Source organism: Nilaparvata lugens, chromosome X, assembly GCF_014356525.2.
Source record: "Nilaparvata lugens isolate BPH chromosome X, ASM1435652v1, whole genome shotgun sequence".
In the NCBI taxonomy this organism is placed as follows: domain Eukaryota; kingdom Metazoa; phylum Arthropoda; class Insecta; order Hemiptera; family Delphacidae; genus Nilaparvata; species Nilaparvata lugens.
In genome coordinates, this window is record NC_052518.1 from 68900956 (window position 1) to 68917571 (window position 16616).

The 16616-nt window shown below is 35.1% G+C and overlaps 1 protein-coding gene across 1 annotated transcript in view; it reads left to right on the forward strand.

Moving 5' to 3' along the window:
* LOC111050182 overlaps positions 1–10331 on the forward strand; it is a 117358-nt gene extending 107027 nt beyond the window's left edge. Inside the window, exons 5-6 of the mRNA XM_039441521.1 lie at positions 6929–7112; positions 8648–10331. Coding sequence (XP_039297455.1) covers positions 6929–7112; positions 8648–9014 — 551 coding nt within the window. The 3' untranslated portion in view covers positions 9015–10331. The remainder of the gene's footprint in view (positions 1–6928; positions 7113–8647) is intronic.
* Positions 10332–16616: the final 6285 nt, after the last annotated feature.

Below are 16616 nucleotides of genomic sequence, written 5' to 3' on the forward strand. Positions count from 1 at the left end.
TTATATAGAATTTAGATATTATATGAAACATTCTATATAGAATTTTATGGTTTTATGAAACTCTATCGCTAGTGTTTTATGGATCGCTAGAGTATGAAATAATGTCAAAGCTACTATACTGCCGCTTGGATGGGCTTGTCCCGGCTCAATATGTTATTTGCCTGTACTAATAATTCAATGATCATTAATGGTCTAGCCGTTAGATCTTACTGAATGAATAATTTGGTATTGAATTTCCATTTATCATCTTATTTAACACTTACTTCATCCTGATATATAGTGTATTTTAAATTAAATTCGAGTATTTACTTGATTGAACATTTTAATTACACCTATTCTGGTCAGTTTGATAATTTTTTATCTTTTTCATTTTGGATAAGCCAACTAACTTAGGACTACAGTAATTCACCATTAACCATTATCATTAACTCCATTATTATTATTTTTATTATTATTTACGTTGGTTTCCTCTGTTTTCGCCTCCAATAGGCTAAATAGGCTCCAAATAGGCCTTCAAATTCGCCTCCAAATAGGCTCTTTCATCCTCGCACTCTGAGCGATTCGTCTTTCTAGCGACCAAGTTTCAAGTTCGTCCTGGGAAAACATGAACTTTAAGCTGATTCCGCAGTAACTTATCGTTGTCAAGAACATGTTTCAGTTAAATCTGAGAGTAAGATATTCATTTCACTTAAATCTGTCAGTAGATTGCCTCTCTCTCTCTCTCACATATCTCTCTCTCTACTATTAATCATCAAATAGACCATTACTATATGTAATTGACCATGACTGAATGTAATTAGGCATGACTATATTAACTAGAGCATGACAAGAGAGAGAGAGAGAGAGAGAGTATCATCGTAATCATCTTCTCCTTCTTCTTCTTCTTCTTCTTCCTCTTCTTCTTCCTCTTCTCCTTCTTCTTCTCCTTCTTCTTCCTCTTCTTCTTCTTCTTCTCCTTCCTCTTCTCCTTCTTCTTCTTCTTCTTCTTCTAGAGAGAGAGAGAGAGAGAGAGAGGTTCTTCTAAGGGGGCGGTTGAGGGGGCAGGAGAGGTGCGGCAGGAGCGGGGGAGGTAGGATGGGTGTGGGGGGAGGGGGGGAAAAGTCATAAAAAAACGCTCGAAAATCCGCGTTTCCCATCTACTAATACCACCACAACTGAGGAAAAAACGAAACTTACAAATAGACAGAGAAGAAGCAATAAAAAATTCCAATTTAAACCACAAACGGAACAAACTGAGATGTGATAAGAACAGAAGAATATATGGTTTCAAGGAAAAAGAACTAGTGTATATAGAAAAAGGGAACAAGTTGAATAGAAATAAATTAGATGAAGTTAGAAGTGGACCGTTCCCCATTATAAGAAGAATATCAAACTCAATGTATGAAGTGGCCTGCGGAATCAATGGGAGTGAACCAATCATCTGTCACTCAAGCAAATTGACACCTTCGAGGAAGTTTCTCGTTCAAGGGGGGGAGATGTAAGAAGCTGGTTGCTCTACATTCACGCTTCTTCTTTCTAATCATATGAACCATATGACTTGTTAATAATTTACTAATGTTGTTTATCAAACTAACAGCAGAGCTGATGAGAGAATCATTGAATGTTCATATTTGTACAGTTTAAGATTTATTGAGATTTATATTATAATTGACATTAAAATCGATTTTCTAAAGTAAATGAAAATCTTTCGTCAATTATTCATTTTAAGTAATATGTGCGAAGTAAGATCATTATATAGAATTTAGATATTATATGAAACATTCTATATAGAATTTTATGGTTTTATGAAACTCTATCGCTAGTGTTTTATGGATCGCTAGAGTATGAAATAATGTCAAAGCTACTATACTGCCGCTTGGATGGGCTTGTCCCGGCTCAATATGTTATTTGCCTGTACTAATAATTCAATGATCATTAATGGTCTAGCCGTTAGATCTTACTGAATGAATAATTTGGTATTGAATTTCCATTTATCATCTTATTTAACACTTACTTCATCCTGATATATAGTGTATTTTAAATTAAATTCGAGTATTTACTTGATTGAACATTTTAATTACACCTATTCTGGTCAGTTTGATAATTTTTTATCTTTTTCATTTTGGATAAGCCAACTAACTTAGGACTACAGTAATTCACCATTAACCATTATCATTAACTCCATTATTATTATTTTTATTATTATTTACGTTGGTTTCCTCTGTTTTCGCCTCCAATAGGCTAAATAGGCTCCAAATAGGCCTTCAAATTCGCCTCCAAATAGGCTCTTTCATCCTCGCACTCTGAGCGATTCGTCTTTCTAGCGACCAAGTTTCAAGTTCGTCCTGGGAAAACATGAACTTTAAGCTGATTCCGCATTCCTGCTCTAATAAGTAGATCTGCCTCTGTTATATTCAATTTTTTCATATCCCTGAACTCTCTAAACCAGTTTAATTTGGATTTTCCACTTATTTTCTTGAAGATTTTATTCGATTGTCTCCCGGGATCCATTCTAAACAAATGAGCATAGAACGGTAACGCAACCTCCTTTTTCTGATATGAAAATATTATTCTCGTTGTGCTTACCAAAAATCTTTCTTTCTTCTACTTTTAACTTTTCACGTTCGCCCTTTCTGTTGAGAATCAAGCACTCAGAAGCATACAAAACAGAGAGGAGTAATGCCTCAGCTTAGCAATTTTTGAGATTGACCACTTGTTGTAAATATTTTCTCTCAATCTGTAAGCTACTCTTATCTTGTACATTCGCTGGTTTATAGAATCTTTCTCAAATAAATTGTCGATAACGATCTCTCCCAAATAGTTGTAGCTTTTAGTCTGTTTTATTCGACCATAGTCTATGTTCCTGGAGAAGTTCTACCATTCGACATGTATAATAATAATATCTCTGGTCGAGGATACAACACGACCAGAGGAGTTTATGCAAAATATAGACATGTTGATAGCATAAAAGCTACGATTATTTATATAGCATTAATGCAATAGATTGACTATTTGCTGATATGAGAAAAAATGTGGCCCCCAATATATATGAATGTGTGTCGGGTTATATGAGCATTTGTCTTGTCAAAAGAGATTTGCAGCCCGATTTTCATAAATTCTTCAAGAGCATTCACCTGCTGTTCAAATATCTGGTGGCTCTGCCAAAATCGCAAAGTCATCTGCAAAGGCGAGACAGTCTATTATCTTTTCCGTAACCAATTCTTAGACCACTGCTAATTTCCAACTCAACCAGTCTCTCTCTTCACGATCTTATTATTTTTTGCAATGCGCAGTTGAATAATAGTCTCTTTGTCTCACTCATTTAACAGTTTGGAGACTTTCCGAGAGCACTCCTCTGAATTTCACCATACTTCTGGTGTCTGGTCGATTAGATTTTTTGTTATCCTGTCTTAGCCTAATTTCGTCAAAACATTCAGAGTCCCTTGATCTACGAAATCATAGTATTTCTTAAAATCCACTAATGTCACCGTTAAGTTATTTCCTCTGTTCTTGTAGCTGGAAAGTTATTGTAATTGAACATAATATGAAAACTGAGTAAGCCATGATCGAATAGAAAATACTTTTTAATGCTTACACTGTGAATGGTAGATAAGAATAAATCAATTTGTATATTGAATCAACATCAATATTATGTTGCCAGGTAATCACATCTGTAAGGATATCACAGTCTCCCCTCCTAATGGAAAACCTTGTTATGGAAGGTTAATAAAGAACATGATTCCTTTAGCGTGTAGGAGGGTGACGAGTGATGAGTGACGACTCCGAACTGGTCGTGGGGATCGTTCTACATTGTTTTGAAGTCCTTCTGGTGGTCTAGCTTTCACTTGATGTGGCTCCGGTAATCTTGGCACTTTATATGACTGGTGTGGACCAAATTTCACCGATTTCTTGGGTACCGGTACCATAGTACCTTGAAGCTGGTTGATGTGCCTTGCACTCTCCCCCCTCCTTGAATGAGCGAACACGTTTGGGTTGATTGATTAATTGCTTATATCGATTTAATTGATAAGTGATGTAATTCTCTTCATAACCCACTTCTAGAACTTACCATTTGAATTGTTCTTAGAAAATATTTGATCAATTGGTTGATTGATTTGTGGGGTCATTCTCATTTTGAAAATGAGAATGAGCATGTGTCCTCATTTTGAATTGAGTTGTATACTCAATTTGAGTTGTATAGGTACTCGATTTGAATTGAGTTGTATACTCATAGGGCTCATTGTCTCAATGTGCTTTGAATACATACTTTGACATTATGTTACCGGGGCTCATTGTCTCAGTGTGCTTTGAATACATACTTTGACATAAATGTTACCCACTTTACCACATGCATTGCACTTTAAACTCTGTCTATTAGAGCTCGTTCTCAGATTTAATTTTATTATTTCATTATCTCTCATTCATTCATTCATTCATCATCACAAATCATTACAAATTGAAGCGTTTGTGGGCTTAAAATACCATCTTGGCTTAAAATACTCGTGAAGAGTTTCCATTGAAAATAAAAATAATAAAAATTGATATGCCAGTATTTTTATGTGTGGTTTTCTTTTACATAGCGTTAGCATATGAATTTTCAATAAAAATATACAGTTGTGCTTTTTGATAGTCAGCTGTTACATTTTTTCATTGAGCAATAATTTGAAAAATCTAAAGTAATTTTTGAACTTTTCTTTATCTGGATTGAAATTTTCGAAAGGGTTGATATTAGATCCAATACTTCCCTGACTTTGTTGCATATTCAGGATGAGCGATGTGAACGTGGTCAAAAATTGGTTGAATTAAGCTGGATCCATGATTGAAATATTTTTGAAGGTCTTGAATTATTCGTTTGAAGTCACTTGAAAAAATGTCATATTTTTTTAACTTTTATAATCGAAGCTTTTACCATCGTCGTCAACTATTGTGATTGAACATAATATGAAAATTGGATAGGTCATGATCGAATAGAAAATACTTTTTAATGCAATGCTTACACTGTGAATGGTAGATAAGAATAACTCAATTTGTATATATCGAATCAACATCTACATTTTGTTTGTAGGTAACCACATCTGTAAGGATATCACAAAAGTACGGTTTTAATGCAAATACCTCTCCTGAACATGATCTTCCCTTCCTGAAGCCTCCCTGATACTCTCCCAAAAGCGGATCTAACTGCGGTTCAGCCCTATTAAGTATTGCTCCCGAAAGTATTTTGTAGGTGACATAGAGCAAAGAGAAAAAATTCCTCAATAGTTGTTGACATCTGATTTGTCACCTTTTTTATGATGCGGATGGATTAACGCAATTTCCCATTCATGTGAAATTGGTTTACCATGAAAGTACGAAGAAGGCGCGCATAAATTACTAGTAATTAATGTTGTGTATTGATTCAGCTGAAATCATGTGTCGGCGCATAAAGTTTGTCTGTCTGACAGTCTGTGTGATATAAAATCAAAACAATTTTTTTTCTTATGCATTTTCAATTTCATTTCTATTTCCTGAAGGATATAGAAGGTATTGTTGTCCAACGAACTTGACCTGTAAAAAGGTATGAAGAATTCGTGTTCAAAATTTGAAGCTGCTGATTGATCAATGCTCTCTTAAGTTCTTGTCAAACATAAAAACAGGCAGAAAACGCCTTCAGTAAGTCAAAAGTGAGAACTTCGTTAACGCTCGTTCTAATGTGGAGAATTACGTTTCAAGCTATATATGCTCAGCCTGAATTTTGAACCCTTGTCAAACTCGAATCGTAGATGTATAAAGAGAGCGCGCGTAATTTCAGTGCGCGCTCTCTTCGTACCTCACTGATTCACCCTTCTGACAGCTTGACAGAACTTTTGTATGCGTGCCTTCTTCGTTCAGGTAGAGAACAGGTAGAAAATGCACGGCAACTACCAAAGTGCGAAGAAGGAGCGCACTGAAATGACGCGCATCTTCTTAGTACTCTCATGAAAATGATTTATGACCAAACTTCAGCCAGGTAGGATGCGCGCCTTATTCGTACTTTCGTTTATCGCACCAGATTAAAATGGAGATTCGGCGGATTATAGCTTGTTGAGTTCCTTTAGAATGTATTATTCATAACATGAAAATGATTACCTATGATCATGTTATCGCGAACAAGGTATGATTCATACCTTCTAAAGGAACTCAACCAGCATGATAGAAATCTCTCAAATTATTTTTCTGGAAGTTTTGCTCCATCTGTTGTAAAAGATCTTTCTCATTTCTTTCTCAGTCCTTTTAATTCCTCGAATAATCTTAGCAGCTAGTTTTTGTTTTTTTTTTATAAATGCATTCCTGTTAGTCTCTGTTTTGTTCAATTCTGTAGATCCATGCCTGATTCATCCATCCAGAGTCGCAATTCGGGTTCCACCAGGAATGTTTCTTTTTTTTTAATCTTTGTGACTTCTTGCGCATTATCCAGCATATTATTATTTCATTTCATTTCAAGTATCCAAATTTGGGGACACTCGCATTTTCTTTTGAAAGCCTTTTTCAAGTTTCTCTATATGAAAGCGCTCAACACGATTCCCATTGGGGGGCTCCTCGTATTTCGAGGAATAAAATTCATTTTATTTTTTGTCCAAATCTATGCTAATTCCCTTGTAAACCTTGATGTCGTCAATCTCTTCTCTACACCTTTCAGTGATAGCCAGCCACATGATCTAATTGAAATTCCCATAGTCTTGGATTGGGGGAGACCCACGTTTTCTTTTGACTGGGATTTTTCTTGTAAGCAGTAGAACGTATAACCAAATTGTGGTTTTCGCAAAACTAATCACTTTGATATTTGTGATACTCCTATTTTCCTCTTTTAATACTCTAGCCACATTTCTCAACAGTCAATACAATATAAAAATCCTCCAAGAAGATAATAGTATCCATGTATATAGTTGAAATATTAAATCGTGATTGGAAAAATGACTTATTTTTCTTTCAGATGTGACAACAAGCACAATATTCTTCTTCCTTCCGCTTGGAATATCACAGTCCATCAATATTGTGCTCTTCATCTCAACTGCTGTGAAAATTTACAAAGCTCAGCGTCAAACTGCTATACTATCAAGAGATGGGAGTGGTCGACATACTGGAAAAAAGCCTTACTCTAGTCAAGATAAACGAAGGTGAGTTGATGTACCAAACACCTTCAAAATGGAATGCTGACACAGTGCAAAATGAACTAAATAATGCTTTCTATTCCGAGGCAATAGCCATATAGCTATACCAAGTTTACCCAATATAAATTTTCACATGTTACTATCATAATGTAGTTTAATGCATTATAAGCTAATTTTTTGTTCATTGATTTTTTATTTCCTTTATCATCATTTTTATTTCAATTCTTATACACAGTATATTTGATAATTTTTTATGTGATCATTTTTTAATTTCAATTTTCCTGTATTGCTCATTAACTAATTAACAGTATTCTTCACAATTTGGCAGATTTATATGATTTCTGATCAAAAGTTCAGTTATTTTATTTTATTCATCTTTTATAAAAACGGATAACATAACACTGTAAAAAGTTTGCAAAAAAGTCGACCGTTTGAGAATCGAACTCGGGCTTCTTACGTGGTTGGCTAATTCTAACAGACATCGTGAACAGGAGCAGATATATGTGAAATTTTGTGATTTCAAAAACGTTGTAAAAACTACTATTCTACAGATAAAAAATCTCGACCCTTTTGAATTTATTTATTTAATCCCTTTTCACTTATGGTAAGAATTATGAAATTTTGAACAATAATCGTGAATTCCTTGCAATAGTACGGTTTGCTTGCAAGTATTTTCACGTGAGAAAACCAAATAATGCCGTAATAACAGTAGTTGTAAATTTTTGGCTGATCAGCTGCTCAATTCAAAAATTCAGCCATCATGTAGCAAGTACGATTCAAGCTTATTTAGAAAATGAGTCGTGCAAACGAGATTCCCAATTCTCCAAAATTTAAATTCATCGCTATCATAATATGTTAAACAACCTCACGTCATTCCACCTAATAACTTCGCGAAACAATACAATTATTTTGATTAAAATATCTGTGTTATTTCGTTCAATTCTCTAGAGGCAAGTACGGAAGGTACTTGTAAATAATGTACAAGGTACTTGTACATAAGGGTACCGTACCTTTTAAATTTGCAAGCTATAATAATAATCATCTTCTTTTCATGGAACATTTACTCCCGCTTATTCACATCAAGTTGGGCATTTATTTATGTTTTATTCAACTTGCAAGCTATTACTTGCGAGTGTTTCATTCTCTTCATCTTTTGCATTTACTAGTCTCTTGATGCTGATCGAAAACTAACAATTCGTTTTTATTCACCCGACCTATGAATTCTAACTTTTTATAGACTGTCAAGTGATTTATAGCCTATGTATTCAATTTCAATTGATTGTTTTCAAATGATATATTAACGATTGCCAAAAAATGTACGGTATTACCATTGTAAATGTAATGATAAAATGAATTCAAATTCAACATTACCCCAAAATAGATTTAATTGTGGTTCGCTACTATACAATAACTATTGTACTAAAACATATATGTAGTCGATGAATATTTATTTTAACATATTTTTGTGAATAATTACTGTTTTAAAATATTATTCTAGTGTATAATAAGCTATAATAATTTTGAATGTTTCATTTCTACAGGTTTTTTTTGTTTGTGAAGCTGTTCTTCCTAATGGGCCTCACCTGGACTTTCGAAGTAATTTCTGCAACTTTTCATGAGCAGAACAGACTGTGGTACATCACGGATACAATCAACATGCTAAGCGGAGTGATTATTTTTGCAATGTTCTGCTGCAAAAGAAAAGTTGTCAAACTATTCTTAAACACAATTAAATGCAGTAAGAAGACAGAGTCCAACAGTAGCTCTCAAAGAGTAACAGTCTCGCCCAAAATCTCCTACAGCTACTCAACAAGATCAACATCTATAAATGTTTATAACATTGAGTCTGCCTATAGAAACGAAGTTTCTATGACTTCTAGTCCCAATTGTACAATGTCCTATCTTTAAAATTATTAGGTACTCTGGAATAACATTGGAAAATAAATACATATTAATAATATACGTATCTATAGAGCACATAACAGACAACACTTCACAGTTTTATAATACTAATATAAACAGGAGACATGACACAGATAGATTGAAAACACTTAGAAACTTACATTATGCAGAAATTTTCGGTGGCTGAACCAATCTTTCTCAACTGTTCAGTTGTAGTGGAGTTTGTCGATGCTCAGTTTGAACTCCAACGGATCCCAAATTCCCTCTCAATCTGTGGCCATGAAACATTTGCAGTGATCCTCACCACCTTGAACCACCAATCCCTCCTGAGATGTAACCACCCCGAAAGGCTGTTGGAGAAACAAATTTCCTCCAATACCAATCCTACTACAAACTATTCCCGAATCCTTCAATCTCCAAAGCTCTGTACCACCTAATTTCCTGGAATTGAAAACCTCAAACCTGTACTGATCATCATGGGTACCATGTTGTCTCCTCCAATCCTTGCATAAGTTTCCAGCAGCCACCCAAACTCATTTAACAGCAGCATCCAAACCTCAGGAAAATTTTAAGCAAAAATGATCACCCACCTCTGAATCCCCAACTCCACCTCTGCACACACCCCCGCTATAAAACCTGCCCTATCACTGATCACCAACTACATCCATCATATCTATCAATCCAGTAATTGCAAGTAGGGTGGAAATTACAGTTTTGTTTCAAATCCAGCCCCAAATCCTGGCTCAATTCATTCCCCAAAAATAAGGTGAATATCCTACAATCAATCCCCAAATCCTAGCTCTCAAATCATACCCCAAAAATAGGATGGAAATAAGAGTTAACTTTTCAAAAATCATATGTTCATCCTCATAGGGTAAAAATCCTCATCAAGTTCTAATCAACCTTCAATGAACCTCACTTGCGAATACCCCTTCAAATCTTGACTTATCATATTACTGTGTAAATGCTCTTTCTTTCTCTTTCTCAATCTCTCTCTCTCTCTCCTCTCTCTCTCTCTCTCTCTCTCTCTCTCTCTCTCTCTAATTCGAAAGAAGTTCAAGTTTCTCTTTTTTTTATTTTTATTATATTTATATATAATTATAAATAATAATAAAAAAATTAATATAATTATTATATTTATATGTATATTTTTTCTTGTTAATTTGTTTTATAAGTTATTGTTTTCTTTTACTTTAGTTCATTGTTTATGGTGTTGTTTTAGTTGTAACTTAGAATTGTATGGAGGTTTAAGTGTAAGAGAGGGCCGGCTGCGCCCTAACTTCGCCCTCCTAAGTTTTTAATAAAGGCAGCAATTCAATTAAATTCAATTCAATCCTCTTATTTACTTATATTAATCTTATGTAATCTTATTACATAATGTGATCTATTTTTTTCTGTTCTTATGTAAATTTGTCTTCTTTTGTAAAGGGTTGTGTGGCAGAGAGGACCAGGAGTCCTGGTTCCGCCCTAATAAAGGCATATAATCAATCATATAATCAATCTCTCTCTACATAAATAAAGTACTCAATCAATCAATCTCTCTACAGACTAAATACTCAGCGCTTAGCACCCTTTAACCTCAGCATCCCCCCCCCATTAACAGCCAGCACTCCTACCGCACACCCTTCGATTATATGACTACAACAGTCTCTAACCAGCTAAATTTTCTTATTACTTTAGTTTAAACTACTCGAATTGAGCAGCTAGCCATCCATACACTAACATCTCTTCACAGCTTCTCATCTCTTTCCTCAATAACTTAATTTAAACCCACTCTAAGCTCCATTAAACCGTCTACACAATTGCGATGAAAAGATATATTATAATAAAAATATACAAGGTGGAGTAGAGGAAATGCAAGTTTTCCAATCTGCCAGTTCTCGGTGTCGGGAGGGGGTATTGCTCTTGAACGAATGTTAGCAGACGGCCCATACGAGGCCATTCCAGTCACTGGAACGTACACCATTGTGTGCTTGCTGTCGCAGTTTTCTAGATTCAATGATTCTGCTGTCACAGTGCAACGTGTTTTTTGTCAATATTTTAGAGTTGGGCGTTGAGATGCAGTGCCTGATTGAAATACTGTATTGCAGGCTACTTGCGTTTGTACTGGTTCTGTGATGAAAAATAAACCACCTGATCTTCCCAATTCAGTTTGTACTCTGGAAAATGTAGACAGAGTCAGTGTTGTCTAGTACAGAGACCATGTCGTCTAGTCAATCGTTTAGGACTAGTGACAAATGCCATTCTGACTCGGTCTACATTTCCAGGAGTACGAATTGAACGGAGAAGACAAGGTGGTTTCATCACCATTACTTGTACCAGAGTGGCTACAGTATTTTGATCAGGCACTGCACCTTGATGTCCAACTCTAGAATATTGATGGAAAAACGTTGCACTGTGACTACACATTCATTGTTTCTAAAAAAAAACTGCTCGACAGCGAACACTCGATGTTGTATGTTCCAACGCTCCATATAGCGACTGGAACGGCATAGTATGGGCCGTCCTTCCAACATTTGTTCAAGGTCAATACCCCCATAGAGAAACAATAGCTTATGCTATTGTTTCTCTATGATACCCCCTTCTGATGCCGAATAATATCGGTATGAGAAACATGCATTTCCTTTGCACCACCTAAGTATAAATAAGAAGACATTAAATGTTGCAAGTCTGATTTATTACTTGTTGATCAGAGTGCCTATACGTCTTGATGAGAGCAAAACATTACTAAATATGAGTGTATCACACAAATACCATATATTCAACAAACATTCAATTATAATGATAAAATTCAAATTAGTTTGAATCAAGAAGATATTTAAACACTCCTAAGTAGAAGTTTTCTAATAGTTGAAGGTGAAATCAAAGTAAAAGATAATACCGTAATGATGTGGGAACCAATAATGGAGTTGCATACTCATTTGATGAAATCGGATATGAATTGGGAAAGGTTGAGGTGGATTGTATGTGTAATGTTGCAACCATGAAAAACGATCTATGTCAATAAAAACTCAATAAGAAAAAAATGGAGAATGCAGGATGGTAATTGGGTGGGTTGATAAATTCAGATAATTTCTGCTTTTGTATACCTTTGGAGATGTGGTTAGGTTTAATGGAAGACTATAGAAAAGTTAATTAAATGATCATCATGATTTTTTTCTATTAAGATCATAATTGAATCAGAGACAGCAAAATCAGTGAACATAAATATCACAGAACTACAATGGAAACGAAAGTACCCTTCATACTTGCTTCCAACATTGTTTGTCTTGATGTATTGATGTACCAATTAGCATTCCTTGTAGATCATGGGACAGTTAAGACAGCTTTAAACATATTAAAACCCAGATCTATTATTCTTGGATTTCAAAATAATAGGAAAAAGATGTTAACCGCAAACAATTCACATTTTGATTTCTCTAATCTGAACAATGTTCATCTCTATTCAAATGCTCAATCCTTCCCCTATACAAATATTACTAGTAATAAATATTAATCTATTGTATCATATGATTTTTGAATTCCCAAATGTATACACTATCCTTATGACAGCGGTACATCAATCAATTATAAAACATTTGATTAACATGCACATATTGGTTGTTGTAGACTGTAGTAAGTGAAATCAATTGTTGGAAATAATATGGAACAATAGACATAAAGTTAGCTTTGGAAACAACAAACACACATTTCCCAGCAAAAACCAATGCCTGTAAAAATTTAATTCTGTATGATAATTTATTAGTTTGAATATACATCACTAAGTGGAACAGTGAAAGGGGTATTATAAATAAAACAAAAAAATATTCTTCTAAATGAGCTACAACATTCTATGAAAATATTGGATGAAAACTATATGGCAGAATATCCTGCAATATTCAATTAAAGCAACATGAAGCTTCTAAAGAGCAGGCTCATCAGTAGAAGCAGCAAGCTTAAGATTTATGAAACCCTTATAAGACCTGTAGTTACCTATGGCTCTGAATCATGGACTTTGACTAAGGAAGACCAACATAATTTAAGTGTATTTGAACGAAAGGTGCTTAGAAAAGTGTACGGTCCTGTAAAAGAAGGAGAAGAGTGGAGAAGGAGAACCAATGCTGAACTTGAACTATTAATAAAAGGCCGTAGTATAGTACGCTTCATAAAGGCACAGAGACTAAGGTGGTTCGGACATATTTATAGGATGGAGGAAACCAGAATGCCAAAAAATAGTGCTTAAAGAGAAGCTTCACTCAAGAAGAAAACAAGGCAGACCAAGAATTCGATGGGAAGATGAGATAAGGGATGATTTGATAAGGATGGGCTATAGAGGATGGAGAGGATTTATAATGGATAGAAACGTTTGGAGGAATGTTGTGGAGGAGGCCAAAGCCCACAATGGGCTGTAGAGCTATAACAAAAAAAAAAAAAAAAAAAATTCAATTAAAGGGTATCAATCACCCAACCACTTCCACACTGTACAAATCTATCAATACTATACCGTACCATAAATTACCTTCAGCTTCATTCCATTGATTACTGAATTCCTCTTATCTTGAATTTGTAAAATTTTTCTGTTCCATGGAATGTGGGTGGATTATTCAGTTCATGATCTCCAACTAATCTCTTCAAATTCAATTTCAGAGCATACCATTTTATATTAATTATTTAATTTTTCTGCTTCTGTTAAATGTATTTCAAGCAAATTGGTTTTTAATATTCAAATACCGATTGTGGTAATATAGAATCAAATGTGCGCCATTAATATAAACAGACTTTACTATTGAAAGCTTGATTTTTTTCAAAAGAATTCATTTCAGTATTCCTTTCTAATACGGTATAGTAGAAAATTTTATCAGTCTGGTTAACCACATCTACAACTTTTTCCTGGGTGGACTCACCTACACCAATGTTTTTCTACCTATATTTATTACATTATTTTGAAATACCCCATTACCATTATCAATCCCCAAATACCCCATACCATTGTTTGAATGGGATTCCAGGAAATATTGAGAATTGTTGGATTAAGTTTGGACCAGTCATATACTTCCATTCTTTTATATCATTAAGATTAATGTTTGGTATGCAAGGTGCAGCTAATGGTATAATTTGTAAAACAGAAAAAACTCTGAATCAAATTTTTAATATAATGATTATTTCTATAATAAATAATGATTCATTCTTATATAGATATTTACCAATTATATAAACAACATTCATGATCTATTTCTATTATGAATGTTTAAAGGGGCTTAGAGTGTGTTTGAATTAAGTTATTAAGGATAGAGATGAGAAGCTATGAAGAGATGTTATTGCATGAATGGCTAGCTGCTCAGTTCAAGTACCGTTCAAATTAAAGTCATAAGAAAACTTAGCTGGTTAAAGACTATTGTAAAGTCATCTAAGGGTGTGCGGGAAGAGTGCTGGCTGTGAATGGGGAGTGATGCTGAGGATAAAGGGTGCTGAGTGCTCAGCATCTTAAAGTCAGTAGTTTAGTATTGTTAGTAGTGTTCTTCTTCTCTGTCTCTCCCCACTATGCCTTTACAGCGTTGGGGTAGCCTCGACCCAGTTCTTCCATACCCGTCTGACCATCGCCATTCTTCTCATCTCCGGAACAGTCTTCCCTCTTCTCCTTCCAATCTCCTCAATTCTGTCCTCATATGAGTACCTCGGTCGTCCTACAGTTCTCCTTCCCTGCACTCTCACATTCACAAACTGTTTCGTTTTTCTACTGTCATCCATCCGCTGTATATGTCCATACCATTTAAGCTGCCTCATTTCTATCCTCACACTTACTTCTCTCATGCCAACTTCCTCTCTTATTCTGGTGTTTCGTATTCTATCCCTCCTTATCTTCCCCAATGTTTTTCTATGACATTTCATTTCCACCGTTCTTATTTTATTTTCATGGCATGATCTCATGGGCCAGCTTTCACTCCCGTACAGTAAGATTGGCTCAATTATTGATCTGTATACCTGGCTCTTTATCCTCTTACTGATCTCTTTCTTACCAAATATACAGTCTTTGACAGAATAGTAAGCCAGTGAACCTTTCCTTACCCTGTTCAGCACCTCAACATCTATTTTTCCATCCTCAGAGAACCACGCACCCAAATACTCATATTTCGACACTTGATCAAGCACCTCTCTGTCAACCCTAATTTCCACATTCTCTCCTCCTACCTCTGAGACCACCATCACTTTGCTCTTCCTTACATTGAGAACCATTCCTTTTCCTTTCAGTTCTTCCGTCACAGCTTGCTGGAGTTTTTCTGAAGACTCAGAGATCAAAACAATATCGTCAGCATATAGGAGGGCTCTTGTACCAATTGGCCTCATATTCCAATATCCTACTACCATGTTCTGTGTCCTCTTCTTGCAAATTTTCAGCTGTTATAAAGCTATGGTGAATGTGATATTTTCGAGCTCAAAATTTAAGTGTTTTTATTCTTTATTTTGTGAATTTATAGTTTGTTTCATGTTTTTAAGAAACTTTTATTATTAATCCATCCAAATTTAAAATTGTTTGTTTTATTCTAATTTATATTTTAGATTGTGATTTGATGTAGAAATTTGAATGAACATAACCTATAATATTTGGACAATTTAAAACTAAATTAGGAAATTGAAGAAGTTTTAGGCAATAGCCTGTTTTTTCTTTTCCGATTCTTGTATTTTTTTTTTTGCTAACCTTATAAATGAATAAATAAATATCTTGTGTATATCATCCATCACTAAGATGAATAGAAGAGGACTGAGGCTGTCTCCCTGTTTCACACCCTTCTCCATTTGAAATGCTCTTGATACATCTCCTCCAATTCGTACTTTGGCTGACATTCCTTCATTTACACTTCTGATGGCTTTCACAAGTTTGGGAGGTACTCTTCTATTACTCAACACCTTCCATATCCACTTCCTTGGAATTGTGTCGAATGCAGCCCTCAGATCCAGAAAAGCCAAGTAAACATTCTTCCCTCTCTCAATGAATTTCGAGCATATATTTCGGAGAGATGAAATATGCTCCTGGGCCTGCCTACCTGGTCTGAACGCTGCTTGTTCCTCTTCCATATCCTGTTCCACCACCCTGCGTAAGCGTTTCTCCAGAATGACTGTGTAAAGCTTCATACCCAGCTGGGACAAACATACAGCTCTATAGTTTTCACAGTCTGAAGTGCAGCTTTTTTGTGGAGAGGAATGATAATGTTTTCCTTCCATTGTGAAGGAACTCTTTCTTGATGCCATATTAAATTTAACAAAATCAGCAGTTTCCCTGTCAGTATATCCCCTCCCCATTTTATCAATTCTGGAGCAATCTCATCGCCCCCTGCTGCCTTACCGACCTTCATTTTCTTCAAAGATTCTTCAACCTCATCTCTGGTAATATCTGATGTAATCCCCTCAATTTCGTCTAGCATAGGCATATCTTCATTCTGATCATTTTCTTCATCCATATGCTCATTATTCTCCCGGAATTTAACTTCATAGAATCTTCTCCATCTCTCCAATACTTCATCCATCTGTGACACCAATCTTCCATCTTCATTCACTATTGTTCTTACATTCTTTCCAAACTTCCCTCTCTGGTGTTTTACTGTTTCCCAGAAGGCTCGGCCATTATCCTGT